The sequence below is a fragment of the Rhamphochromis sp. 'chilingali' genome, assembly GCF_963969265.1.
Source record: "Rhamphochromis sp. 'chilingali' genome assembly, chromosome: 1".
Classification (NCBI taxonomy): domain Eukaryota; kingdom Metazoa; phylum Chordata; class Actinopteri; order Cichliformes; family Cichlidae; genus Rhamphochromis; species Rhamphochromis sp. 'chilingali'.
In genome coordinates, this window is record NC_137929.1 from 19,807,682 (window position 1) to 19,835,492 (window position 27,811).

Below are 27,811 nucleotides of genomic sequence, written 5' to 3' on the forward strand. Positions count from 1 at the left end.
ACATATGTAATCCCACTTACAGTTATGTAAAAGTGTTATATATGACATAAAGCAATGTATAGTATTAGACGGTGTCCTGTGACATACAGTTCTGGCTCACGCATAACACCAAAACTTCCAAAATGCACCATTTCACAAAAAAGCAGAAAAAATAGTAAAGCACATAATTATATAATTACAATGTAATAATTAATTTGCCTTCTTGGATAGTAAACTTGATTTAATTCTATGGTTGATTAATTGTTTGAATAATTCTGGACTTCATTAAGAATTCCAGCGTGCTGGCTCAAAATTGGGTATAAAAACACAAATTACGTTTAAGTTTTTCCTTCAAAAATCATTAGTTGTTCCACATGCTCTAATCAGTAAAATTCCTATATATATTTCTTTATATTGTTAAATAGAAGTCACAGGACCAAGTTGGCCAGTTGCAATTTGCTAATCTCAGTGTCTTTCTTAAGCACTCCTAGTAGACCAAACCCTCACAGGATCTACATGCTGACAGGGATTTTTATACAATTTGCTTTATTACATGAAACAGAGGTAAAAAAAAAAAAATTTCTAATCTTATATAACAGAACACAATCAGGCTTTAAAATTAAGAATGATTTACTTTTGTCACAATGATAGTCGTGACAAAGATAGTTTAATATGTAAATATACAAAGAATGCACTTATTATTGTCAGGAAAGAAAAATGATTACTTTAATGGTGACCGCCATTAACAATCCACTATATCTATGATCACAAATCAATTCATTACCATCATAACCATAGCCATCATATTGTTTTGTTGTTGCACTGTATTTTATGAGAAACCTTGTCATAAAATTTATAGAAATTATTATATAGAGACATCAGGTCATGTATGATAAAATTAAAAGAATTTTGGCAAGTGTACAAGTATAACTCAGTAACACTAACATTTCAGATTCCTTAGGCATTATGTAGTGCAAAAATTACTGAATGTCATGCAATATGATTAGCTGTGCTTGTTGATGGCCATGAAATGCTATGTGACTACTTTAGAAGCAACGATAATAAACCTCAAAGAACTGCAATGGCAGTAAAAATAACAAAAAGGGGGAAGTCCTTCAGTACCTTGGTGTGTGTTAGCTGCTGGTGTTAGTGGCTTGGGTTTAGTAGCAGTGGTTAGTAGTAGTCCTTATTAGGGAACGGAAGGCGGGGCTACCTCCTGCGTTACCTAGAGTCTGTGAGTCCAGGTCGTCATCGATGTACTCCTCACCCTGGATGATTTGCTGGGTGTCCTCACTGTGATTGACAGGGCTGATCATCTCCTGCTCCTTTACACTGTGCATCTGGGCGTAGTTGTGGGTGCATGGAAGCTTCCTGAAAAACAATGGGGGATATGCATCCTCAGGCCTAAGCCAAGGACTGTGGGATTTGTTGTTTTTGTAAGACGGGGCTGTATAGTCTTCCATTGCGTTCTTTAAGTGACTTTTTGTGGATATTTGTGTTAGAGACACAAGGAGGTGCTGCTGGTGGGTTACTGATATGACAAGAAGCATGCACAATGTGAATTTGCATTCAACTGTTTAGGGTTGTATGACTTCAAACATCATGAGGTGTATGCAACCATCAGGGAATATGATATTTTTATTAAAATAGCTGGTGGTAGCTAAAGATACTGGACAGATGGATACATTTTAGTTCATGCACATCATTACAAAATTTCAATATTGTAGCAATCTAACTTAAGGGATGTTTCAATTTGTGTCACTTACTTTGGTATGGAACCTGAACATTTGATGGATTTCCACACTACCCACAATGGATTTTAAATAGTCAGGTTACAATTAAAATTCAGATTTTCAGCTTTAATTGAGGACGTTTAACAGAAGTATTACATTTATTGTGTAGGAGTTAAAGCCATGTTTAGACACAGTCCTTCATTTTCAGAGGCTTAGAAAATCCAGGGTGATTTCACCAGATGCTGTGTGGTGTATCTCTTGAGATACTCCACTTAGACTTTAGTTCAGCTGCCTTCAGTTACTGCTTGTAAGTGGGTCTCTCTGCATTCTGCTTAATTTATCATGGAATAATGAAAGAATAGCCCTCACCTAGCTTGTGAAGCTGAAAGTCTGCATTTCAATTACATCTTAATTGTTTCATTTACAATCCACTGCAGTGGTGCACAGAGGCAATATTACAAATATTATGTTACTGTACAAAACTACTGACTTTAGAGCTCACCTCATGAGTTTTTCTTTCAACGTTTGATTTCCATTCTTTGTCAGGTTTTTTTGTGCCTACGTCGTTAAGGTGACAGCACTGTAAAATACATGACTCACCTTTTGAACTTATAGAGGATAAAGGCGCCAGTAGCAATAAGACCAATGAGGAAAATGACAGCTAGAGTCCAAACACCGGCACTTCCAGCTGCTCCATGGTAGCCTGGATTGATGAGCACACAGTAAAGAATGCATCACATTTCTACAATCAAAGGACAAAAGGTGAAAACACAGCAGAGCACAACACCAACAGACCCGGATGCAGGAAAAAGAAAGGCCCAGGAGTCAAACCAAAGACTAAGCTGGTGATGCTAATTGCATTTATAGAGAAAGCAGGTATATTATTTATCAACGCACCATTCTCTGCCTCTGTAACTGTTGAGTCTTTAGTAATATAACCTAGTTCTTGGAAATAAACCAATAGGATGCAATTATCATTTAAAATACTGTATACATTTACAAACTTCACTTAATATGTACTGAAGTGCAAAATACATGTACCAAAATATACCTGCATTTGGGTCAGCTAGCATCACGAGCACCTGTAGGCCTCCTCGTATCACAAAGCTGACGTTGTTGTCGTTGAAGACCTGAATGATGGCTGGAATACGCTAAAGATGAGATTAAGTGTATTAAATGTAACTGATGTTACTTATAAAAAACAAACTTGCTAGTCTGTGTCTCCACAGAGTAAAACATGCCACCACCCGTGTTCAGGCATTGGATATGTTTATTATCAGTGATCACATACCTTATCTACAAACAAGCTTCTCTTGGCTGGTTTGGTGTCCAGTGGGAGAACATACAGGTTGGCAGAGGTGGGGAGACCTGGTTTGACCACAGTAACTAGGGAATTCTGAGGTACACCTGTAATCTGGGGCCACAAGATGAAAATGCCAGTCATGTCTTAAATCTGCACTAATCCAATAACTGTATAATTCATATCCTACAGTGTTTAGTGTTAATCAGCAAAGGTTAGCATGCTAACTATGATTATATTATTATTATGTGATTATAACATGGACTATCATTATCTAACAGTAATACTTTTATGTTTTGTATTTTTATAGGAGTACCAGACATTAGACTGGACTGTGCGCTATGAAAAGACAAGAAGTTAGGTTGCGTGACACTACCATCCATTCTCTTTAAAGACCTACCTTAGCCAGTATTTTGGTGACCACCTGGCCAATGTCATCTCTCCACTCTGGGATATTTGGATTGAATCTGTCTAGGTTTCTGCTGAAGCTCAGAGGGATGACTTGGAAGTTATCTGCAGGAGCAGTCAACAAGCATCATGGCTATGATTTAAATTGATCAAATAAAACCTAAAATATTATTTTAGCAAATAAATAAAATTAAAAAGAAATTGCAAATACCTACACATTACGCTGTTTGGACTGATGTGTAACACCTTGGTGGGAACATATGTGGTAAAGAAATCAGTCTGCCTATCCATATGTGTATTTTTTTGCATGAACTAATAGAAGTAGTGTAGCTTGTTGAGAAGCAGCATTTCAAATATGTATAAAACTGTGTACAAAAATCACAAAATAATTTGAGCAACATAATGAAACCAAAGCAAAAAGCTAGTTAAAATGTACTTGAGTTCAGACAGTAAAAAAATCCGAGTTAAACTAAAATAAACTCCCTCTATCTTCAAATATTAAAGCTTGCTTATAAATAAAACAAGCACATCTCTTTGTCAAATGAATTCTAACTTGCTAACTCTGATACACCAGCAATAAAATCATGAGATCATACAATATTTTCCAAAGATGGAAAAATGTCAATTCAATTTTATTTGTACAGCGCCAAATCTCAACAACAGTCACCTCAAGGCGTTTTATATTGTAAGGCAGACCCTACAATAACAGGCAGCAAATTTGTCTCTGTTTGTCTCAGTGACTCTTAGACCAGGAATAGCTTTTAAGTTTTGACTTTACTATCCGAACTCTGACTGAAAAATTTAAGAATGTTGAAAGCTCACTCTCAACAGTAGAAGCCGAGATGTGGTTGAAAGCTATGAGAAAAAGCCTACAGTAGGACAAAGATCTGAATTCAATTTTTTTCAGATTTTTCTTAACTACCTTATCCAAAAGAAAGAATGAACATGTGCATTAAATTTAAGCTAACAGCATTGTTTATGTTAGCAAGAATGAATGACCTCTCTGCACTGAAACATACTTGTTATTACAGTTTTTCTCGATTGCTTAAACACTATCTTTTGAACTCAAATTTCAAAACCATAATGCTATTTTTCAAAAAGCACACCCATTTCCCTGAACTATAAACACAGGGGAATTTAGTGCAGGGAAATACCCTGCTTTAATACATGAGTCAGATTTGGTGAACTGTTATTGGAAAACTGTACACACAAATCCCTTTGATTTTCAGTGCTTACGCCATGTAGTCATTTTGAAAGCACTAGCATTCAATGATGTTGACTTAAGTCAGCACAGCTTGAACTCAATTAGTGGAAACACTAAGAGTCAAAATGTATCACACACCAATCAGAAACTTTGAGGGCCAAAGTCAGCTCATCCGGGTCTGAAAGGTCGAGGAGGAGGAGGCGAAGGAGGTCTAGGACATCAGGGAAGAGGAGGTGGAGGAGGAGGAGGAGGAGGCAGAGGAGAAGGAGGTCTAGGACAACAGCGACAAGGAAGGGGAAGAGCTAGGGCAAGGAGACAAGCGGTCTTGGATGAATTTCGAGCCACTTTAGTTGACTGTGTCCTTGTTTATGGTATGACTATGAGGGAGGCTGGGCAACGAGTACAGCCAAATTTGAGTCGCTTCACTGTTGCCTCCATCATCAGAACCTTCAGGGAGGAAAACAGGTAGGTGTAAGACTGTTCTGTACAGTAACTTCAGTAACTTTTGAGTTACTGAACTCAAGTTTTTTGAGTTTCAGTATGTTTCCATTTTTGTCCTGAAAAAGGTTATTTGACAGTTACAGTAAATGAGTGCTTCTATTTTTTTGTAGGACACAGAGGGGACCACCTGGTGGAGGCCGGTTAAATTGTCAGAGGAGCAAGAGAGGGAGCTTGTAAACATGGAAGATGCCACTAATGTAATCCCCCTGCGAGGAGGAGATTGATTGAGGATGATCATAATTTTCGAGGGATAAATGCCATTAGCCTCTCCATATTGACCACATCCTCCGAAAGAACCAATTCCAGATGAAACTGGCATAGATTGGTTCTTTTGAATGATAGTCTGAAAGAGTGAAAAACCAACAAGTGAGTTCTGATATTGTATGAAGTATTGTGTTACATCACAGCATGATAGTTTATGCTGCCATTTGTGCACTCTTAAACTGTGGTTCAGGGTAACTCTATTGTGTTAGTCAGGTTTTAACCTGACCAAAAGGAGACGCATTGGTTGTGTCTTTTGTCTTCATCATGTGAAAAGGTTTTTGAGGGGAAGAACCACAAGCAACATGACTTGCCAGTTCTGGAAATATTGTTTTTAATTTATTGCACCAATGTGTAAGACTATGTTGTAGTGTGTGTGTTTGAGGCCTTGTGTGTTATGTCTGTGGGCAAAATTTGTTTTTTCAGCAAGTGAATGGTTTTGAGTGTAGAGCTTCATTTTGACCTGAAAATACGATGTTTGGGAAATTGGGTGAGACGTTATGGATTTGTGTTTACTGTTTTGAGAATACGAGGCATAGTTTCGAGAAATGTGTTTAACCACTCGAAAAAAATACTGTAATCTCTGGCTCACTTCCACAACATGTCTTTGATCCTGTCCTCCTTCTCTCTCCCCAACCAATCGTGGCAGATAACCGCCCCACCCTGAGCTTGCTCGTAGGGGGTCATATGGGGTTGGGTTTTTCTGACAATAGTGCCTTGAAATGACTGTTGTTGTGATTTGCCGCTGTATAAATAAAATTGAATTGAAGAATTGAATTAAAATGAATATTGTAATTCTATTTTGGCCAACAGACAAATGTAACTTTCTCAGAACCTTTGATATAATAACCTCTTTCTCTTCACCTCTTAGCACATACAAACATACGTTACCGTAAACTCGGACAGTTCTTGTGTCCTGCACCATGGATCGGCTGTTTGTGGCCTGTACCGTGACTGAGACTTTGCCTGTTCCTGGGAAACGAGTCAGAAGGTTGTTCTGCAGAGTCAGGATGGGCTGCAGGAAAAATTCACAGTATTAGTGATAAAAACATGTGGAACATCTGGAAAAACAAAAAAATGGAGGTCTGGAGGTCAGAAATATTCAGAACATTTTTGGGTTTATTTAATAAACCTATGCAATATGAAACCTGCTGTGCATAATAAATTTTGAGACTATTTTAATTCATTGCTATAGTCACTGGGCCACAAATTTGCTCATAGCTTAAATTAAAATTGGTATTGCAATTGTTCCAAGCGAGGAACCCTAACAAGAAACCCCCCATATTGTACTCTGGGTCCAGCAACCAATAGCAAGAAGGCAGTGCACAATGTAACTAGTTAATACTTAGCAGCTACACAAATTTTGGTCTCTTTGTCACTGTAAAAAGAAACTGAAAAGTTTATACATATCAGAACATAATAAAAATCATCTGTTCTTTACCAGGTCTTAAAATTAAATAAATAAAACTTCAGGCAAAGTACAAAACATTTCCTATAATGCTGTGTCATTGTTTATTGAACAAAACCTTATCCAAAATGCACAATCAGAGTGTCAAATTTAAGTACACCCTTACTAGTTCCTTGGGAATTAAAAAGATAAGTAGCCACGGGGGGCTGCAAATTAAATGCACGTCATTAATTTAATTCGGGAACCCAACCACGGCCACAAAATCAGATTTTTTTGGCAGTTTTCTGGTCTGGAGGAAGAAGTGGAATAAATTCAAGACATTCTTCCTAGTAGTAGAGATCTTGGGAAATTCACCCAAAGGTTACAGTGCAATGCTCAGAGAAAGTGCAAAAACCACCAAAACAACCAACCAAGCAAAAAAACAATCCAAGAACTACATCTCAGACTCTACAGGCCTCAGCTACCATGTTAAATTCAAGATTTAGAAAAAGACTGAACAAGTACAGTGTGTCTGGAAGGGTTCCCAGGAGAAAGCCTCTTTCTAGAAAGAACATAGCAGCACTCATTATCTTTGCAAAATTTTATCTGAACAAACTACAACACTTCAGCAACTGTGTTTTTTGGACATATGTGACTAAAGTGCATATGTTTGGCCATAATGCATAATACATAAAAACCAAACATTTCAGCACAAACACCTCATACCAATTGTCAAACCCAGTTGACAATTAGGTGATTCTTTGGGCTCATTATACAGCAACTTGGCTTAGGCACCATGTAGTCTGCTGCTGCTATTATTTATTATTGTTTGCTGGGTTTTTTGTTGTTGCTACGGTATTTAAACGTAGAATGGGAGGCAGAGCCTTCAGCTTGCAGGTCCCTCTTCTATGGAACCAGCTCTCAGTTTAGATCAGTCTTAGAGATTTCTTTTTTTGATGAAGTTTTAGTTTAGTTTCCAGCATCAGGCCTAAAGTGCTGGGGAGTGCTTCTCATGACACACTGTTTCTTCCTCTTAATCACCACTTTTCACGTTTGTTTGTACACCACTCTGTATTCAATCCTTAGTTACTTAGCTGAACTAACGCAATTTTAATGGAATTCCACAGATTTTACAGTTAGAAATGAATTTATAAATGAATGACAATTGAAGTTTTTCCTTTACCTGCATGCTGTCTCCTATCCACCAGTAAAAGACAGTCAGGTTGGCCTCACTGGGAAGGACAGTAGCAGTGAGATTGACCTCATGGTTTCTCCCAGCAATGGGAACCACTTCTAGGTGTACTTCCTGTAGTGGGGCTACAAGAAATGAAATTCTATTAAAATAATAAGAAAGGGTCAGACTCTACAGGCCTCAGCTACCATGTTAAATATTAAAGTTCGTGTCAGTAGAATTAGAACATTTCTAACTGACAAATAAGAAGTGAAAAATGAAGTGAGATTCAGAACGGTCTCCACCATATTTGGCAAAGCTAGACAGATATGAGAGGAGCGAACCAACTGGCAAAAGATGATTTCATCACGTTTTTTCCCTGCTAGGTATTAATAGAAATTCAGGACAAATGAGTATAGATGTTTGTGACAGGCAGTGTGAGCTTCAGTGATGAGACATCAGCAAAAACTCCACCTCCAAGAAAGAAAATACATTTTAGAGGCTGTCTAATTAAAAGACAAGGAAGTTCACCAGGAAACCCAACCTGTGACCTGGATGTACATGGTAGCCTCATCGTGTCCAGCCATATTCTCAGCCTTCACTTTGACCTTGTAAATGCCTGGATTTTCATAACGGTGCTGGATGGGTTCATCAGTCACAGTCAGGTTCTGGTAAATTGTCCGTACCCCATCACCAAGATCCACCTGATACTTGGTGCTGCTGGTGTCACCCTGTTAAAGAAAGATAATGTTCAACAAACTGAAACTGAATAAATGAGGAAAAAGTAAAAAGAAAACAACTTTTGTCCTACCTGCTCCTGGTGGACAGTGAATGTGATGTCATCCCCAGGTGCCACAGCCAGCATCTGCCCTTTTATGCCAACTCGTAATCCTTTAGGCGCGAGCAGGGGGCAGCTGTGCTTTTTAGAGCTCTGCTGCTTGTTTGGCTCCCCTTCACATGAGTTAGATATCATCTTCCTGTAGCTGAAACACAGCAGAGGACAGAGTGTGAAGTCAGGCGTGCACTCTTACTGAAAGCAAGATTAGAGAGTGAATAACAATGCTGGTAGGTGTGAACTTGAGACAGAGCTGGAGCTGGGTTGGAGAAAACGTAAAATCAACAAGAACAGACCCAGTGCTGGACATGTAGGTCTGTCCTAGGTGGCAGTCTTCAGGTGGTGAATCTGGATCATACCAGAAGTCAGCAATGCAGCGGTCAGTTTCCATGTGTGATTGCTCGAATCCATAATCACTACAAAGACATTTCAGCATCATAAAAATTAATAACTGTTCACTAAGCAAGAAAGTTATGCTGGTCTGAGCAAATACTTGAAAAAGTAAAGGCCTCAAAGATAACACAGCACAGTACAGGGTGGGCCATTTATATGGATACACCGTAATAACATGGGAATGGTTGGTGATATTAAAGTCCTGTTTGTGGCACATTAGTATATGTGAAGGGGCAAACTCCTCGAGGTGGGTGGTGACCATGGTGGCCATTTAGAAGTCGGCCATCTTGGATACAACTTTTGTTTTTTCAATAGGCCATGTGACACATCAAACTTATTGGTAATGTCACAAGAAAAACAATGGTGTGCTTGGTTTCCACGTAACTTTATTCTTTCATGAGTTATTTACAAGTTTCTCTTTGTTCACAGTCATTGACATGTCGAAGAGGTTAACACGTGAGGAGCGGATCGAAATTGTGTTGATATCTGGTGAACGCAGTAACCGGGTCATTGCAGCAGATTTCAATGCAAGACACCCTACGGGACCACCCATCTCCCATGCTACAGTCAGCAAACTGCTTGCTAAGTTTCGTGATTTTTGCCAAAATGTGGACGCAAGCAAACTGTTACTAATGAAGAAACATCAGTGGCTGTCCTAGCTTCATTCAGCAAGAGCCCACAGCGTAGCACTCGCCGCATCTCACTGGAGAGTGGCATTAGTTGAACATCCCTTCGGCGGATATTAGCTTCTCACAAACGGCACCCTTACAAAATCCAGCTACTGCAGCATCTCAACGAGGATGACCCAGATCGGCGCACAGAATTTGCAGAATGGGCAAAACAAAAACTGGAACAGGACCCTCAGTTCACGCAGAAGATTTTGTTCAGAGATGAGGCAAACTTTTATGTGAATGGTGAAGTTAACAAACAAAACCACCGCTATTGGTCTGACACTAACCCATATTGGATGGATCCCTCCAAGACTGTTGGACCAACAAAAGTGATGGTTTGGTGTGGTATATGGGGTACAACGATAGTGGGTCCATTCTTCATCAATGGAAACCTCAAGGCCACTGGATATTTGAAATTGCTACATGATGATGTGTTTCCCTCTTTGTGCACTGAAGCTGGCATGTTCCCTGAGTTTTTCCAGCAAGATGGTGCTCCACCACATTATGGGTGCCAGGTCCGAGCATTCCTAGATGAACAGTTTCCTGGAAAGTGGATTGGTCGTGGTGGCCCGAAGGTCTCCCGATCTGACCCCCTTAGACTTTTATCTTTGGCGCCATCTGAAGGCAATTGTCTATGGTGTGAAGATACGAGATGTGAAGCACCTGAAACTACGGATACTGGATGCCTGTGCTGGCATTTCTCCTGTGGTGTTGCTATCAGTGTGTGAAAAGTGGGAGAAGAAGGTTGCATTGACAATCTAACACAATGCAGCACATTGAACACATTTTATAAGTGGTCAGAAACTTGTAAGTAACTCATGAAAGAATAAAGTTACATTGAAACCAAGCACACCATTGTTTTTCTTGTGACATTACCAATAAGTTTGATGTGTCACATGGCCCTCTTCCTATTGAAAAAACAAAAGTTGTATCCAAGATGGCCGACTTCTAAACGGCCACCATGGTCACCACCCATCTTGAGGAGTTTGCCACCTCACATATACTAATGTGCCACAAACAGGACTTTAATATCACCAACCATTCCCATGTTATTATGGTGTTTTCCATATAAATGGCCCACCCTGTAGTGTGCACAGTGTCCTTTATTTGCATTTATAAACAATACATTTGCTTTTGTTTCCGCATTCTACTTTCAGATACAATAATAGAGGAAATATGATGTAATCTGAAACCAGTTCAGTGCATATTTACCAGTTGTAGTCTTTCTCAGTACACTGGCAGGGTTTGTTGGTCAGAGCTGATGTGTAGCTTTTTCCTTTTATGCAGAATGCAGTGTCCTTCCTCTTCCTGAACGTCCGCTCCTGGCCCATAATGCACTTTTCCTCCTAAGGGTGATAAAATCCATGTGCACACTCTGTAGCCACTTATATGTTTGTACAATCTGATACAACCAAACACAGCTCGAGAGCCATGACCTTAGAAATAGATAATTTCCCTTGGAAACTTCAAAAAGCTAGAATCTATAACACAGCTTAAATCATGTGAATGTGCTGCATCTCTGTGTGAGTCCGTGTGCATTACCTTCTGATCTGTGAACTGCCAGGAGTCATAATCAGACTCAGTGCACTGACGGGGAAAAGACTGCCTAAAGTCCACTTTCACCAGCTCCCAGTCTGACCTATAGCTGATGTGGCCAAACACACTGCAAGAAAACACACACACACACACGCAGTATAACGAAAAAAGCCTTTTTTTGTCGGCACAAAGGAAAGTCTGAACATCAGGCTTTTTTCATTTTTTAGCATCAACACCTAAATGGTAAAGACAGGATATTTCCTTAATGTTCTGCTTGTTTGATAAAACATTAACAACGTTCTTGCTTCCAGCTGTTTGTTAGATTCTTTCCTCTGTGTTTCCTCAGAGTCACTGAGTTGCACTCACTTACACACCTGACACAAACAGCAGCAACTTCATTAATTATTCTAAGACTGGTAATTCACAACATGTGCTTTTCTAAAACACAGAGTGGCAGTTTTAAAATGTAAGTATTTATTTTACAGCATTATTGTGGCATTATTGTGTATGATGCAAGGGGCAACACTGAGATAATCTTTACCTAAACCATCTTGCAGCTTTACAAATGGATTGTATCTCTATTGGAAATGTAGCTCAAGTGATAAAGCCTTTTAGCAAAGTCACAGTTCCCCATCCTTTCCACTAGATGGTGGTGTTCTACAGGAAATCACAGGTGATGCGCCATATTCCCATTACTGAACTCAGCTGTTTAATCTGTGTGTGTCTGTTAGAACATTTTTAAGCATACTGATGTGACTCAAATCAGTCACTCTGACATATGTTATTGGCTTGCAATCACTTCGTTGGAGTGCCGCGCAAGCAAGACTAATGTTGTCTTTACCAGCGTCGTTAAAAGGTAGTGACAGATGTCTCGGCTGCAGATTCACATATGCTGATGTTCCACTTTTTACCTCTGTTGTTCTTCTTGCTCTTACTTGTTTGATTTGGTCAAATACGGATTATCCTGCTTCTTAAATTTGGAGGATTTTTAAAGCAATTATCTGATTTAAAATTATTCCATGCTGTGTGGTACAGACTGTCAAAAAAGTTTGGATTTCAGTTTTGCTAAGGTAAAATTTGAAGTCTTATTTAGTAACAATTAGCAGGATCTGTGCTAATATTAGCTGATAGCTTACGACATCACCCTCCTGATCAAATATGGTAACCTCTGACTCCAAAATAACGACATGGCAGCTGCCCAAAAATACTTATCTTGAGTCTTTAATCTAATAAGTAGCTACAAACTGTCTATCTTTGTATACAGTCTATGATCACAATACGCCAATTTCAAAATTCTGAAAACCACCTATGGAGGACAAGGAGAAGATCCTGCCTTAGTAATGTGGATGAACGCATGTTTAACATTTCCATCCGTGAGTCTTATCTAGATTTTGTAAACAACATTTTGCTGGGTCACTGCAAACCTTTCAGTGTACTTCAGTGTAAAAATGTTTATTGCTTTATTTGTGTATTAATTCCCACCAGCTGTGGAGTTAATTTAGTTATTTCTTTGTCTACTTTTGAATGGGCGCTCCAGAGCATTAACACTTCTGTTAGTGGGCAAACAACAGTCCAATCAGCTCAGTGAACACAAATCAAAACTTATTAACAGCTCCCTTTGTTAAACAAACAGAGCTAAGTAGGAGAAAACACATGTTTGTACATTGTTTTCAGGAGAGTTTTGTTGCAGAATGTGATTAGATACAAACCAGTGATGTGGTTTTCTATTATGTTTCTTACAAGTGGTTTAGAAGCAGCAGAATGAGGTGATTTCATGATCTCACAAAGCAGTATGTGCAGTAGAAACCCGCCTGTGCTGTCCTGATATTTGACTGGGTGTTATTAGTATGAGTGGTGGACGAGCTCTACTCCCCACCTGTCCTTGGTGCTAAGTCACTGTTCAAAGACTTCATTACGGGATGGCAGCCTCCGCCATCAAAAATCGAAACTCCGTGGCAAGGATATAGACCCTGGCTAATCTATCAGACATGAGCTGCCCTCAACACCCTTCCTTGGCCGCCGACCCTATCTCGCTGGAGTCAGTTGGATGGCACATATATATGTGTGTGTGTGTGTGTGTGTGTGTGCGTGTGTGCGTCTGAGTGTGTCTCAGCCCAGAGGCTGTGTGCCTGACATCTCTGATAATGGTGAGTGAGCTTGAATGTTCGATCTCTCCTCCTCATGTGTGTGTGCCTGCGCGTGTATCTGTGCGTGTGTGTGACAATCTCTTTGCCCTTCTCAGCAGATTACTGCTAGGAGTGAGTCTTATCTGTGTGCCAAGGTCTGGAGTCTAAGATGATGTGACAAGTGTCACTCCTGCTAACTTAGAGATGGAGAGATTTGGAGAGAGCGAGTGAGAGAGAGAGAGAGAGAGAGAGAGCAAGCAAGAGAAGACAGACTTTACGCCTAAAAAGATATGAACGCCTGACATCTGCACCTAAAGCTACCTGCAGTTGATATTCAGTACTCATAGAGTGAGAAGCCAAAGAAATCGAAAACTGTAGTGGTACCAGTTTTCAAGAACAAAAGAGTTATAGTAATTACAGACTGATGAAGATGATACCGATAAGCTATGAATCTGTTGATGGTAGATGTAATATTTTCTTTGAAAGTGCTGATCAGGAAGTACAGAAAAGGTCAGAAGGTTTTGCAAAATGCTTTTGAGGATTTCGAGAAACAATATGATAGGTTGCCAAACTCTATGCTACAGCATTAGGAAGTCAGGATTGGCAGAAATGTACGTGAGGCCAGGACATGAATGAGGACAGGGAGACAGGTGGAATTACAAACAGGTACTGGCTTTGACCCCCTTCTTGTTTACAACAGTGATAGACAAGCTGACAGATGCAATCAGGCAGGAGTCTTTGTGGATAAAGATGTTCACAGTTAACACTGTGATTGTGTAGGGAGGAGTAGGTGGGAGAGCCTGGAAAGGTGGAGGGATACGTTGGAGAGAAGAGGAGTGAAAGTCAGAAGAAGCAATGTGAATGAGAAAGAGTGACAATACAAGGAGCAGAGGTAGTGAAGATGGACAGTTTCAACTAATATGAGGCTGATGCTCAAATTTTTGTTGGGAGAGACCAAATGGACAGTATTAGAAATTAGTATATCAGAGAGACGGCTCAGGTTGAGTACTTTGAAGACAATGTTAGAGAGGCAAATAATGAGATAGTAAAGAGTTTGGACAAATAATGCTGTATATCAAGCTGCCAGGCAGAAGAAAATAAGAGCGATCACAGAGGAGGTCCATGGACCTAGTGAAGGAGGACAAGCAGAGCGTTAGTGTAAAAGATGAGGATGCAGGGGATATGGTGAGACAGAGGAAGGTGATTAGGCTGTGTTAGAGTGTAAAGGTTCTCAGGCCTTGGTTTAGCTCACTGGGATGAGCAGGCGCCCATAGGCCGTTTGGCTGAGTGGCAAATCCGAATCTGAATCCGACCCCTGTTCATACAATACTGTCTTTCAAGCTGTATATAAAGAAATGAGGGCTTATGGCTCAAGACTTATGCACAGCACCGTAGACGCTAACTAAGCTGCCTGTACTGCTGTACTAGTCTAAGCCTGCTCAGGATGCGTTCACAAATACTTAGCAGACTATGGGAGTAATATGTCAGCAGGTGAGTATGTAGGGGTCCTCTGCTCCCATCATTCTCTGCTTTAATGTGAAACTGAAGAGAAACTAGGTGCCACTCTCCAAAAAGGGGGACTGCTTTATTGGAAAAGAAAAATGAGCTCCTTTAAATGTACTCTATTACCCGGTAGACCTTTCAGACAACTTATTAAAAACGTATACGAGTACAGGAAGAGTTAAGGATACAATAAAAGGTAAATTGTAGGAGATGTAAGGTATTTAAATTCTTCTCCACAATGCTGAATAGATATGGAATATGAGAGAATATATTGTCAGCTACATAAAGGAAAGTTTGAATTTGTATTTTTTTAAAAGGCACCTAAAATTTCAGACCCTTTTCAGTTAATTTAACTGAACAGTGTGTTTTATCATTCTGGCAGAAGCACTGAAATTGAAATTTTCACTCACGTCATGACCAGGGTCTCATCTCCTGGCTCACTCAGAAGTCCATCGACGAACACGGAGGTGCTTGTAAAGTTGTGAATGTTCCACGTCCGTCCTTCATCAATACTGAACCTGTGGGAAAGGATGAAGTGTTCAGAATCACCAAGACAGAAGCAGAGTCTCATGAAACTGTCTTCAGATATAACAATAGAGCCTTGCCCTGATGTCAGCAAATGAAATCTTAAATAACAATCAAAAGACTAGAAATCAACATTAGACTTATCATTTGGTACTTCTAATGTTGATTTCATTTGGTACTTAATGAATTTAGATTATGTTGCCCTTTATACTGTCTGTCTAAAACCTGCGTGATTAGCACAACTAGCTAAATGCTGAATACCTAGTGCATCCTAGAAAACTGGTGTATCCACTTCATGGTGTAATTTCAGTTTATTTTCAGTACAGTTTCTCACATTGTCCCTCTGTTTGGTTCAGAAAGCTATCAGATGTTAAGGTAACTTTTTCAGCTCATAGCTAGCTTGTAGCTATTGTTTGCCATTGTTTACGGGCCTGGCAGACTCACTGAAATTATTAGTTCTTTAAACCAACTGCAATATGGATAAAATTATTTATCAGATACTAAATTTTATGTACCGTTAGAATCAATACAGAGCACATGTACTGTTTTATATTTGAAATGTAGCTCTGTTAAAACATTTCTGAATTAAAAGTATTATTGTCTTTTGAGATAAAAACAACTAAGATTTGTGTAATTCATTTTTGAAAGTAATCGCATAAAATTTTGGCAAAGCCATGGAAATATGGTTATGATCAACTACCTAACATTCATATTAGGTCAAACAATACTTTGTTTGCAGAGTCTTGACATGTTTTCTATGTGGGATAAATGGTAAATGGTAAATGGCCTGTATTTGTATAGCACTTTACTCGTCCCTAAGGACCCCAAAGCGCTTTACATATCCAGTCATCCACCCATTCACACACACATTCACACACTGGATACTGCACACATTCTTACCAACAAAATGCTTATTTTATCCCATTCTGTTGGTTTTTGTCTTTTGCCCTTCTCCCCCGTCCCTCTTCTCAGCTGTTTCTCTTTCCCTCTTTCTTTCTCCCCTTCTTTCCCCCAGTCAAGTCTGTCCCATATTCAGTAAGTGAAAATAAAATAAACAATAAAAGGTGAATCAAATGGACCATTACGGCAAGGCTGGGGTGGTCAATTTGGTAAAGTAAATCCGTTGGGCATCTTTCTTTGCCTTTAGACAACAATTCTGATGGCAAAAGAGCCAAACGGGACAGGCAAAAAAAAAAAAAACCATACAAAAAGTGATTGCAAAATGTTTGATATTCTAAACATGGGAGCAGCTAGGTGCTTTCCATAGCTATGGTCTTTCACCAGAATTATCTTAGTGAGATAATAAGGTGGCTGTAGCTTAGGAGGCAGAGCAGATCATCTGCTAGTCAGAAGGTTGGTTCTTTAATCCAAGGCTGCCAGACAAGATACTGAATCACACAATGAGTGAGGAGTTTGAACTTTAGATTTAAAAAAAAACCCAAAAGCTTATGCAGTAGAAAACTGTTCAATTTAAAACTGGTTAATATGAGATGAGGGTGTACCTTTTGATTTCCTTCATGTTCACTTCAATTCAATTTTATCTATATAGGGTTATAGACAACAATAGTTGCCTCAAGGCATGCCATGTTGTAAAAACCCTACAATAATAGATACCCCCTCATAAGCAAACTCTTGTGACAGTGGGACAGAAAACTCAATTTTTAACAGAATGAAATATACGTTTACAACAGATATTTTTAGTAGGTTAAATGAAACATCATTCGAAAGTCATGGAAATTCATTGGTAAAAATGTGTATAAGAACTGTGTAATTTGTTTTTTATAAGTAAAACTATGTAGTGCGAAAATGCACATACATAACAAAGTTGGATCACTGAAGTTGTCTATACATAGAAAATTGACAAAATACAGCATTCATTGCTAATTAAGTGCTTTTTATGCTTTTAGTCACAATGAGATCCTTTTTGTGAAACTCAAATGTCTGTTATTCAAGTTTTCTTTAGTCCTGTCTAAAATGAGGTTTGTGAAGCAAGCAAGAAGAGCCATCTGCCCAGCTTTATTTACTGTGCCGACAACTCATGCCATCAACAGTGGCAGCAGTACTGAATAAGTGTGACTGTGTGATGGAGAGGGATCAATGTTGAATCGAGCAGTGTGTGGCTCGCTCTGCGGGCTGTGTTTTAACGATGTCCTAACAAGGAGTGCAATAAGATAATCACTGGGTAAACAGGCACTGTGAAAGAAAAACAGAATGGATATACAAAGCCATCAAAGCTAGGCCTTGCTAGGCCTTTTTATGCGTCAAACAAAGGGTTCTCTAATCTAACAGTGTGTGAAGCCACTTTCCAAAGGCAGAATCAGTTACGTCTTGGGGCCTTTCAACTTTAATTCCTTAAAATTGATGAATCAAGGAGTACTGAGGTGTGAATGTAAGCAGGCTATGAATTTCACTCAGACTCTGTTCCTTCATTTCTACTCACTACTTCTTGTAACATCTGACGTGTACAACCAAGCGCAACATCATGAAAGACTTCTGACAGTTCAAGTTTTATTATCTACAGGACAAAGACACTAATGGGCACCACCAAGAGAGTTCTTGGCATTAGAACAAGAAAGCAGAATAAAACTGCCAAGGGGACGGTTCGTCCAAATTCCTTGCCTCTGAGTTTGGTCATTTGGATTAACTATAAAAACATTTGCCCTTCAAAGTGATCAGACAGCAGATCACAGGTAATTCGAGGCATGCTGAGACCCTAAAAGTCTTTCACCAGAATGATTTTGTTATTTATCAGTAATAATGGTATGAGTGATATGGATGAGTGAATAGTAAATGAGGCGCTAAAGGCTCTTTTAGACTTTGGTTCATTTGACCGAGGAAAGAAAAAAGACATTGCTATCTAACAAAACACATAGTTACATAAAATGAGGCATAACGCAGTGACTAGACAGGTTTAGTGCCATCATCCTGCATGATCAGTTCTTATCATAGTAACTAAATATGATATATGCAAATAGCATGAACTGCTTTTTGTCAGCTTTCTATACGTATAAATACGATCCCTAAAGACCATGGAAACTTTGACCAGATGGCAACTGATGATGGACTCGTTGAGCAATAATGCCTTTTTTCTCTTTTAGAGTTATTCTTTTTATAATAAAGAGCTTTATGTCTGTGAAGGTTCTCAGTCATCCAGGTCATTGTAGTCAAAGGAGCTTGCAAAGAAAAGCGTCCTAATTACTCCAAGTTTGTGTTCCAGAGGGTGATGGGAGTCAAAGAGGAGGTACTGGTCCGTGTGTGTGGGCTTCCGGTTCTATGTTAAGGTTGCCGTTCTCTTCAATGTGCACAGCGCAGTCCAGGAAAGGCAAACAGTCGTCCTTTGTGTCTTCCCTGGTGAACTTGATGTTTTAATCCACAGCGTTAATGTGCACAGTGAAGGATTCCACTTCTTGTGTCTTGATTTTGACCCAGGTGTCGTCTACATATCTGTACCAGTGGCTGGGTACTCTTCCTTTGAAAGAGCCAAGAGCCTTCCTTTCCACTTCTTCCATGTAAAGGTTGGCTACAATAGGTGACACGGGGGAGTCCATGGCACAGCCATGTTTTTGTCTGTAGAAGCCTTCGTTGTATTTGAAGTATGTTGTGGTAAGGCAGAGGTCTAACAGTGTGCAAATCTGATCGGGTGTGAAGTTGGTCCTGTCTTCCAAGGAGCTGTCTTCTTGTAGTCGTTTTCTGACAATCTCCACTCAAAAGGAAGCACTCAAAACGTGCGGCAATCCTAAATGGGCGTTCTTAAAGTCAGCAAAGAGGCACAGAAAAGAAGATCAGACACCAGCGAGGGAGGATAAGAAGGACAGACGCAACAACATTGTCATCCCCTATGTAGCCGGTGTATCAGAAAAACTCAGGAGAGTTTTCTCCAAGCATGACATCCTGGTGCATTTCAGACCCAGCAACACACTCAGACAAAAACTGGTTCACCCGAAAGACAAAACGCCAAAACACAGACTTAACAATGTGGTGTATGCTGTACAACGCAGCGAGGAATGCCCAGACCTCTACATTGGAGAGACCAAACAGCCACTTCACAAGCGCATGGCACAACACAGAAGAGCCACCTCCACAGGACAAGACTCAGCAGTCCATCTGCATCTTAAGGATAAAGGACACTCTTTTGAGGATGCCAATGTTCACATTTTGGACAGAGAGGACAGATGGTTTGAAAGAGGAGTGAAAGAAGCCATCTATGTCCACTGTGAGCGACCATCTTTGAACAGAGGCGGTGGTTTACGACACCAACTGTCTGCCATCTATAATCCAGTTTTGAGTTCCCTCCCCAGACGCCTTAACGCCCACTCACATCCTGGGCCATCTGACCTCAGGAATTCGCATGATAAGGTGGGGCCAGGTTTCACAATGAGCTCACCCGAAACCCTGGCTGATTGGGACCCACACCCATTTTCACACCTTGGCTCAGGCGATTAAAAGATCATCAATCAGGGGGTCCTTTTGTCCCTCTGTGGGGGGTTACTCCCACTAGGTTTAAATCTGGGACTCTCCCCCATTTAACCTTAGAACTGAAGAAGCTTCTCGGATGAGAGGTGAAACGTCTTCAAGCAACTTAAAGAAGTCCAGACGCTTTTCTTTGCAAGCTCCTTTGACAATAAAGAGCTATAATTATATCTGTGTGGCCTGACTTAACCTCACAGAGACAAAGAAGCAAAGCTGATAAAAAACAATGGGTAGAAAGGAGAAAGACCCTCCTACTCTCCTGGCAGAGGTCCGAAGGATCTTCTAGGAATCACTCAACCATCCATATCTGTTGCTCTCTAAGGCTCTCAGTGTAAGTTACCACACCACCTTACCCCAGTAAGAAGAAAACCTCTTTTATTGTACAGAAAATCCAGGGTTAACCCTGAAGTGAAAATTCTGCTCCCTCATTCACCAAACTAATTAATTATCTCGTTTCCATCTTTTAGTAATATGAACTGAGAAAAGTCAAGCGTGCAGCTGCCAAGATGCCACTTGCCACCAGTTTGGCCATATTTCAGAGCTGCAATATCACTGGAGTGCCCAAAAGCACAAGGTGTGCAATACTCAGAGACATGGCCAAGACGACCACCACTGAACAAGACACACAAGCTGAAACGTCAAGACTGGGCCAAGAAATATCTCAAGACTGGTTTTTCTAAGGTTTTATGGACTGATGAAATGAGAGTGAGTCTTGATGGGCCAGATGGATGGGCCCGTGGCTGGATTGGTAAAGGGCAGAGAGCTCCAGTCCGACTCAGACGCCAGCAAGGTGGAGGTGGAGTACTGGTTTGGGCTGGTATCATCAAAGATGAGCTTGTGGGGCCTTTTCGGGTTGAGGATGGAGTCAAGCTCAACTCCCAGTCCTACTGCCAGTTTCTGGAAGACACCTTCTTCAAGCAGTGGTACAGGAAGAAGTCTGCATCCTTCAAGAAAAACATGATTTTCATGCAGGACAATGCTCCATCACACTCGTCCAAGTACTCCACAGCGTGGCTGGCAAGAAAGGGTATAAAAGAAGAAAAACTAATGACATGGCCACCTTGTTCACCTGATCTGAACCCCATTGAGAACCTGTGGTCCATCATCAAATGTGAGTTTTACAAGGAGGGAAAACAGTACACCTCTCTGAACAGTGTCTGGGAGGCTGTGGTTGCTGCTGCACGCAATGTTGATGGTGAACAGATCAAAACACTGACAGAATCCATGGATGGCAGGCTTTTGAGTGTCCTTGCAAAGAAAGGTGGCTATGTTGGTCGCTGATTTGTTTTTGTTTTGTTTTTGAATGTCAGAAATGTATATTTGTGAATGTGGAGATGTTATATTGGTTTCACTGGTAAAAATAAATAATTGAAATGGGTATATATTTGTTTTTTGTTACGTGGCCTAATAATTATGCACAGTAATAGTCACCTGCACACACAGATATCCCCCTAAAATAGCTAAAACTAAAAACAAACTAAAAACTACTTCCAAAAACATTCAGCTTTGATATTAATGAGTTTTTTGGGTTCATTGAGAACATGGTTGTTGTTCAATAATAAAATTATTCCTCAAAAATACAACTTGCCTAATAATTCTGCACTCCCTGTATACAGGCAGTGTGCTAGGGAGTCTTCTCATTTCTCAGCCTGCTGCCTTTTCATAATTAGCTGATATGAATGCCTTGTGAGAGCTACAGAGTGTAAAAAAAAAACTCATTCAAGTTTGAGTGAGTGTATGAGGAGCTGGGGAATTATCGGAAATGATTTGAGGGGGTGTGTGTGTGTGTACAGTCACTTATAAAAGTCGAGATGCACTCTTCAAGTGTCTGTGAAATGGCATGGCTTTGATGCACACAGTTGTAGCTATCTTACCCCCGCTTGGGAACATGGTGTAATCATTTTGGAGAGTCAAAGGCACTACAGAATCTGGGAACAAGTCATATTTTCAGGATTTGGAAAGATAGTATGGAGTGTATAAATTTGGAGGACTTTATGAAGAAGCATTTCAGGTCAAGAACAGTTCTTAATATACAAGTACTGACAACCTACCCAGTCCTCCACCTATACTTGTTTACTAATATATTTTTCCTTTTCTTGCCATTATACACTTTTTTGTCATCTTTGCTTGCTGTGTGTGATAGGTTAAACCAGGCCACAGACTTACTGAAAGCTCTTTAATATAAAAGGAATACATTACCCCTAAAAGAAAAAAACAATCACATTACTTCCCTAATGTGAAGTAAAATAAAATATATTCCAGTTTTTACCACTAATGACTACCTTCTAAAGCAGTTAATAGGAGAAGTTCACATTAAACTATGAAGTATAATACCAAGGTTCAAAAGAAAACTTTCTAAGATTAAAAAAACAAACAATGGGACTGGACAAAATCATAATGTTGTCTCTCACATGTACACAGAAGAAATACTTATCCTCAAGAGTTTCACTTCTAGGTAAAAAAGGTTAATAATAAATCTTAATAGTGACGCTTATAAATACAACTTACACTTTCCAATACATTACTGTTCAGAAGTATGCCAGATGACATACAAAGCAGAAAAGACACCATTCAAAGGCTGACCATGAACTGCAGTGTCCCAGGTTTTAGGATCATTTTTCAGGGTGCACTGTATATGCAATTTATAGCACAGCAAAGTACTGTGGATATAGAGAAAGGCTGCATACTAATGTATAACGGATAAAAATGTGTTTTGTGTGTGGTATAAAAATGTTGTTGTTGATAATTCTTCATAATGCAATGTTGTTGTTGATAATTCTTCATAATGCAATCAGTAATTTTGTTTATAAAGGGCAGTATTTTCCAACTTTTTGGAGCCACAGCACATATTTCACATTAGAAAAACCACACCACCAAACAAAAATGTAACAAAAAACATATTGATAATTTTCTTACGCGCACCAGGTATAGCGGAATTGGCTTGGTTTATCCTCAGTATACCTTTTTACGTTCTTCTGACCACTACTCAAACATTGATATAGGCGTTCTTATATATGCAGCTAGCATGCTGAAAAGGCAAGTGTTTTTAGTTGTCTCTAGGTCTCTGTTCTCCATACCTCATGAACACCTAATATGCATTACATGCATTACACCAAGTCAGCAAAATATTCAGATTCTTCACATTTCCAGGGCATTGAAAAGTGGAATGCTGTCAAAGCTGTTTGCCTTTCTGAATAATGCACAATCACCCCTTTGATATCTGGGTTTAGGCTATAGGAACGTGGGCCTGTCACTCCAAACTCTCCAGATGTTTACACCTGAAAAGAACCCCTTGCTGTCACTTTTAAATACAGTAGCCAACTTTAATTTTCTAACTTGTAGGTTTAATCATTTGCAGGGGCAATATTTTTACTTCAACCACATAACAAAGTATTTTTCAGAGCCTAAACCTAACCAGGTGTAGTGTTACTTAGACTATCAACAAAACATGAATGAAAACCAAAGGAAGCAAAGTTTAAATACACAGCTACAAAAAGGATACAAAATAAGATGTACTGCACTAATCCACTAATGCCAGTGCTGCTTCATCTATTATTCATGTGCACAATATTTCAGCAGTCAAGGCGCATATGGAAAGGGTATATCTGGCACCTCTTTAAAGACATTCGTATCAGAATGTCAACAGGCTGGCAGTAACTGATGCTTTGGGAGGGATCACCTAAAATAATATAGGAATAAAACCAAACTTTCATGGAAACAAGTCTCAACTACAAAAAAGAAAGGAATAACCTTTAGACCTTTATTATAACATTGCTAGTTAATATGGTTAAGTGGCATGCATTATTTTTCCATTGAAGGTATGATTGATTATAATAAACTAGTTTGCAAAGAGTAAACTTTGATTTGGCTTTGGCATTTGTCTGGCAGATGCACATTACCCTGCCATGCCAGCTAAATTAAGCATGAAAATCAAGCTTGGATATAGAATTATAGCTTTAAAAAGGCTACATAAGGACTTGCAGGACTGAAAAATTATCCTTTTTTCTAAAAGTCTGTAAATGTGACCGGCAACTTAAAGAACAAAATTGTATTTTGTCATAATAATAATAATAATAATAATAATAATAATAATAATAATAATAATTATTATTATTATTATTATTATTATTATTATTATTGTTGTTGTTGTTGTTGTTGTTGTTGTTATTATTATTATTATTATTATTATTATTATAGGGTCTTTATGTTACAATATAAGGCATCCTTGAGGTGACTGTGTTTTTGATTTGGCACCATACGAATAAAACTTAAAATTGGAAAATTGAACAATAATGTTTAGTGTGTGGCTCTCACTCTTAGTGCTATAACATAGACGTGAAAGTGAGAATTTTGGGGGGGTCAAGGAATTCATTTCTGACTCCAGAACAAACTATACAAAAGGAGTGAGTCTTGGAAGTAAGAAATATCAGATTACATTATTTTGATTTTACATAATAAAGTGGTAATAATGAACATTCACACTTCTATTACTTAAGAAGTTCCCTTTTTACCCAAGCCAAAGTGAGGGAAGAATGTCAAGGACTCTGTTCCTATCCGAAAAGTCATTTGATTTAAATTTGTGATAAATGCTTTTCTTTTTTCTTTTTTTTCCTGAGCACTGTCTTATCTATGCGCCCTCATTATTTGATCCTTATTTATTAAGGTCAGTGAGATATTATCTTGCTGAGGTAGAAACTGTATTTGTGAACTAAGGGGAAGGAGAGAGAATCGTTTTTAAAAAATTCAAGGTACCGTACCAGAAATCGAAACTTTTTCAAAATCTACAAGTATGCAATTATACTAAGCAACATTTATATAAGAAATGCACCCAAAACATAATACTTTGCAGGGGTTGTTACATTTGCAAAAACGGTATAAACATCTCAATTCAACGTCTGCATAACAATGATCGCATGGCATTTTGAACATCCACTGACTGACTCTACATTGGAGTGAGTGTTTCTTTACTGTTAATCATTTTTACTTTTGTCTCCCGTTGATTTAACATCTCCTTGATTACTTCGTTTTTTTCCATTTTGTCAGTCATGCATATAAAACTAGGGCTACAATTAAAAGCATACTTATTGATTGACTGTCACAGGCTTCTAACGGATGATCACTGCTACCAGTGAATTTCAGAATAAATCATTCCATTAACTTTCATTATATTGATTATAACTGATTTTGGTGACACTAAAAGGCTTTAATAAGAAGCCAATCATGAAAAAAATCACACTCCATTAAACAATGTCTTATAGCAGCAGCAAGGAGTAAGCATTACTGTCTTTGTCTGTAATCTTACTTGAGTATCTTGAGGGGAATCGAGGTATCTTTGATGGCAACGATGACACCACCGTGGTCCAGATACAGGATATGATGCTCCTCCTCAAACACCTTTCAAAAGCAACATATTTAGAAATAACAAAAGGCATGACAGTCAAAGGCTAATAAACAATTTGAAATGATAGATATAATATACTTTTTTATCCTCTCAGATTCTCCTCAGTGGAAAGCTGAAATGGTGAGGTCAGAATGGGAAGAGTGAAGCAGTATAAAAGAAGAATTAAGATAGAGGATGTGTACCTGTCTCCACGTCTTTCCGCAGTCTGAAGAGATATACATTTCTTCCTTATACTCTACTAGCTTGGAGCCCAGGTTACCTGAAGGCACAATGAGGAATGGAGAATTTTATCAGGCATGAAGTGAGCCTTCATGTGGGGCAGGCAACAATAATGGATTCAAACTGTGTTAGGGATGCTAGAAAGGGAATAACTGAAGAGACAAAGTCACAAAGGTTGAGCGCTCCTCGAGAACTTTTTATTGCTGTGTGTGGGGGTTTTTTTGTTTGTTTTTTTTACATTTGGCCAAAAGGAGAGAATATGTTTGAATTCTGAATCTGCCAAAATTAGCTAAGATATAAAAAAGGATTTATCTCTTTCTCTGATCAAAGCTGGAGGCGTATATTTGAATATCGGAATAGATTTTCTGATTTAGTAAAGTTACGCTTTAAACCCGAATATCTTAAGGGTTTAGAGTTTGTACTTCTTTTTTAAATTAAAATGTAGCTACAATGTGTGTGCTTCAGTAACACGTCACTAATTTTAATAACTTTTTTGGTAATGTTGTTGCTATAAAGTTTCCAGACAACCAGTGAAGACCCCAACAGGTTATACAGACGTATGATGTATGTTTTGTGAAAAATTAATTTAGCCAATGAAGATGTCACCCACTGGTTTCTGGACTAATTCGGAAGGTTAAAGGTTATTTTTTGGTTATTTTTTTCAGATATCAGTGGAAGAGTGCTGGAGAAGTGGGCAGCCCTGGTACCTCCTAAATAAGAGTCCACGTATTTAGGAGCCAGGTTAAGGCAGGTACTTAAGGGGCCAGGATGTCTCCTTCTCCAGGCCTCTGTCATCTTCCCCCAACCTATGAGGGTCATACACGATTCCAGTAAGGACTCGAGGTGGTATACCGTAGGCTATGGTTATAGGGCCATACACAGTCCAAAATCAACCAGAATCGGGTTTGCCTCGGGAATTTGGTTGAAGCATGGTGGGTGAGTATTAAGTGTGTGAATGGGAATGTGCAAATGTAGTACCACTTAAATTAAATATAAGTGCAAAACAATGACTACAACTATGCCTTACAGTATGCATCCACTGATTCTAAGTACAGATTGGACAGAATAATAAGTTAGTGGGGCAATATCTGACGGTGTGCTCTGAATGCTGATGTGAGGTCATGTGATACTGTAGAGAGGGACACTTGTGTTGGTGAAGAGAACACCAGTTGCTGGTGGTGAAGAGCTGCTGGGAAATGGCTTTTCAGGCAGCCCATTACAAACCCATACCTGGCCTGTAAACTATGAAAAGAATAGGCCTGATTTTACTGGCATTTGTGCTAGTGCAACACTAGCATTTGTGCTAGTGTTGCCTATCCTGTCCTGAATGCCAGCTGGTTAATCCAGTGTCTATGCCAAAATCACCTCGACACCTCCTAACCCTCATGGAAGTCCCAGTCAAGTGTATTATTATGAACTTACACAAGGTAAGAGCTTTATTACAGGGGACCAAGTCAATTCAAATGAACTTATTCTGCTCTACATAAATAGACAAGAGCCTATTTAGGTCACACATATTCCCAAGTGGGGATTGTTTATTATAAAGTTGTGTGAACTGACAGAGGCAGAGCAACTTAGATTTACCATTTCAACTTCCTAAAAGCATGGAAGAAGGCGAAGCTTGTGTCTCTGGTGAGCTAGGTGAACGTGCTTCCCTGTGATAACCATCTCTCACCGGCTGAGAGTGCATATATAGCTAAGTTGCAACTGAGCTATATCTGATGCGTTTTTTCTCTGGGGCCAGGTTGCACTAACCTCATAAAGTATATTTTGGTAACTTTCCCAAGGCTGTCAGTTCAGTTACAACCCTATAGGCTGCAAAAACACCAAAGCAAAATGGTTCTCAAAGAATTGAAGGCAATGCTGGAGATGGGGCATATAAGAGTCACTCAGTTTCTGATATAGTCCCATTGTTCTTGTTGTGGTTGTGTAAGGGTGGGCCTAGCTTGGAGAGCATGGCACACCTTGATGCAGCTCAGTGTCCTGTGGTAACTGTGGGCAGGGATAGCTCAGTAGGTAGAGTGGTGGCCCCATGATCGGAAGGTCGGGGGTTCGATTCCCCTGAACAGCTACCCTGAGGTACCCCTGAGCAAGGTACCATCCCTACACACTGCTCCCTGGGCGGCCAATGGCTGCCCACTGCTTCACTGAATGAATGGGTTAAATGCAGAGAGGAATTTCCCACGGG

At 39.4% G+C, this 27,811-nt stretch overlaps 1 protein-coding gene across 6 annotated transcripts in view; it reads right to left on the reverse strand.

The window, feature by feature from the left end:
• Positions 1-27,811, reverse strand: part of sorcs2 (sortilin-related VPS10 domain containing receptor 2) — a 406,325-nt gene that overhangs the window by 2,056 nt on the left and 376,458 nt on the right. For 2 of the 6 annotated variants that reach the window (XM_080876802.1, XM_080876807.1), the window contains 15 exons: positions 25,587-25,663; positions 25,306-25,397; positions 15,419-15,526; positions 11,386-11,506; positions 11,056-11,189; positions 9,076-9,195; positions 8,756-8,927; positions 8,489-8,675; positions 7,957-8,090; positions 6,278-6,401; positions 3,413-3,525; positions 3,004-3,126; positions 2,764-2,863; positions 2,313-2,415; positions 1,102-1,395 (listed from right to left, as the gene is read on the reverse strand). In XM_080876802.1, the coding sequence (XP_080732928.1) occupies positions 1,140-1,395; positions 2,313-2,415; positions 2,764-2,863; positions 3,004-3,126; positions 3,413-3,525; positions 6,278-6,401; positions 7,957-8,090; positions 8,489-8,675; positions 8,756-8,927; positions 9,076-9,195; positions 11,056-11,189; positions 11,386-11,506; positions 15,419-15,526; positions 25,306-25,397; positions 25,587-25,663 (1,964 nt within the window). In that variant the 3' untranslated portion in view covers positions 1,102-1,139. The remainder of the gene's footprint in view (positions 1-1,101; positions 1,396-2,312; positions 2,416-2,763; positions 2,864-3,003; positions 3,127-3,412; positions 3,526-6,277; positions 6,402-7,956; positions 8,091-8,488; positions 8,676-8,755; positions 8,928-9,075; positions 9,196-11,055; positions 11,190-11,385; positions 11,507-15,418; positions 15,527-25,305; positions 25,398-25,586; positions 25,664-27,811) is intronic. The other 4 variants (XM_080876806.1, XM_080876805.1, XM_080876804.1 and 1 more) reach the window with 4 other exon arrangements.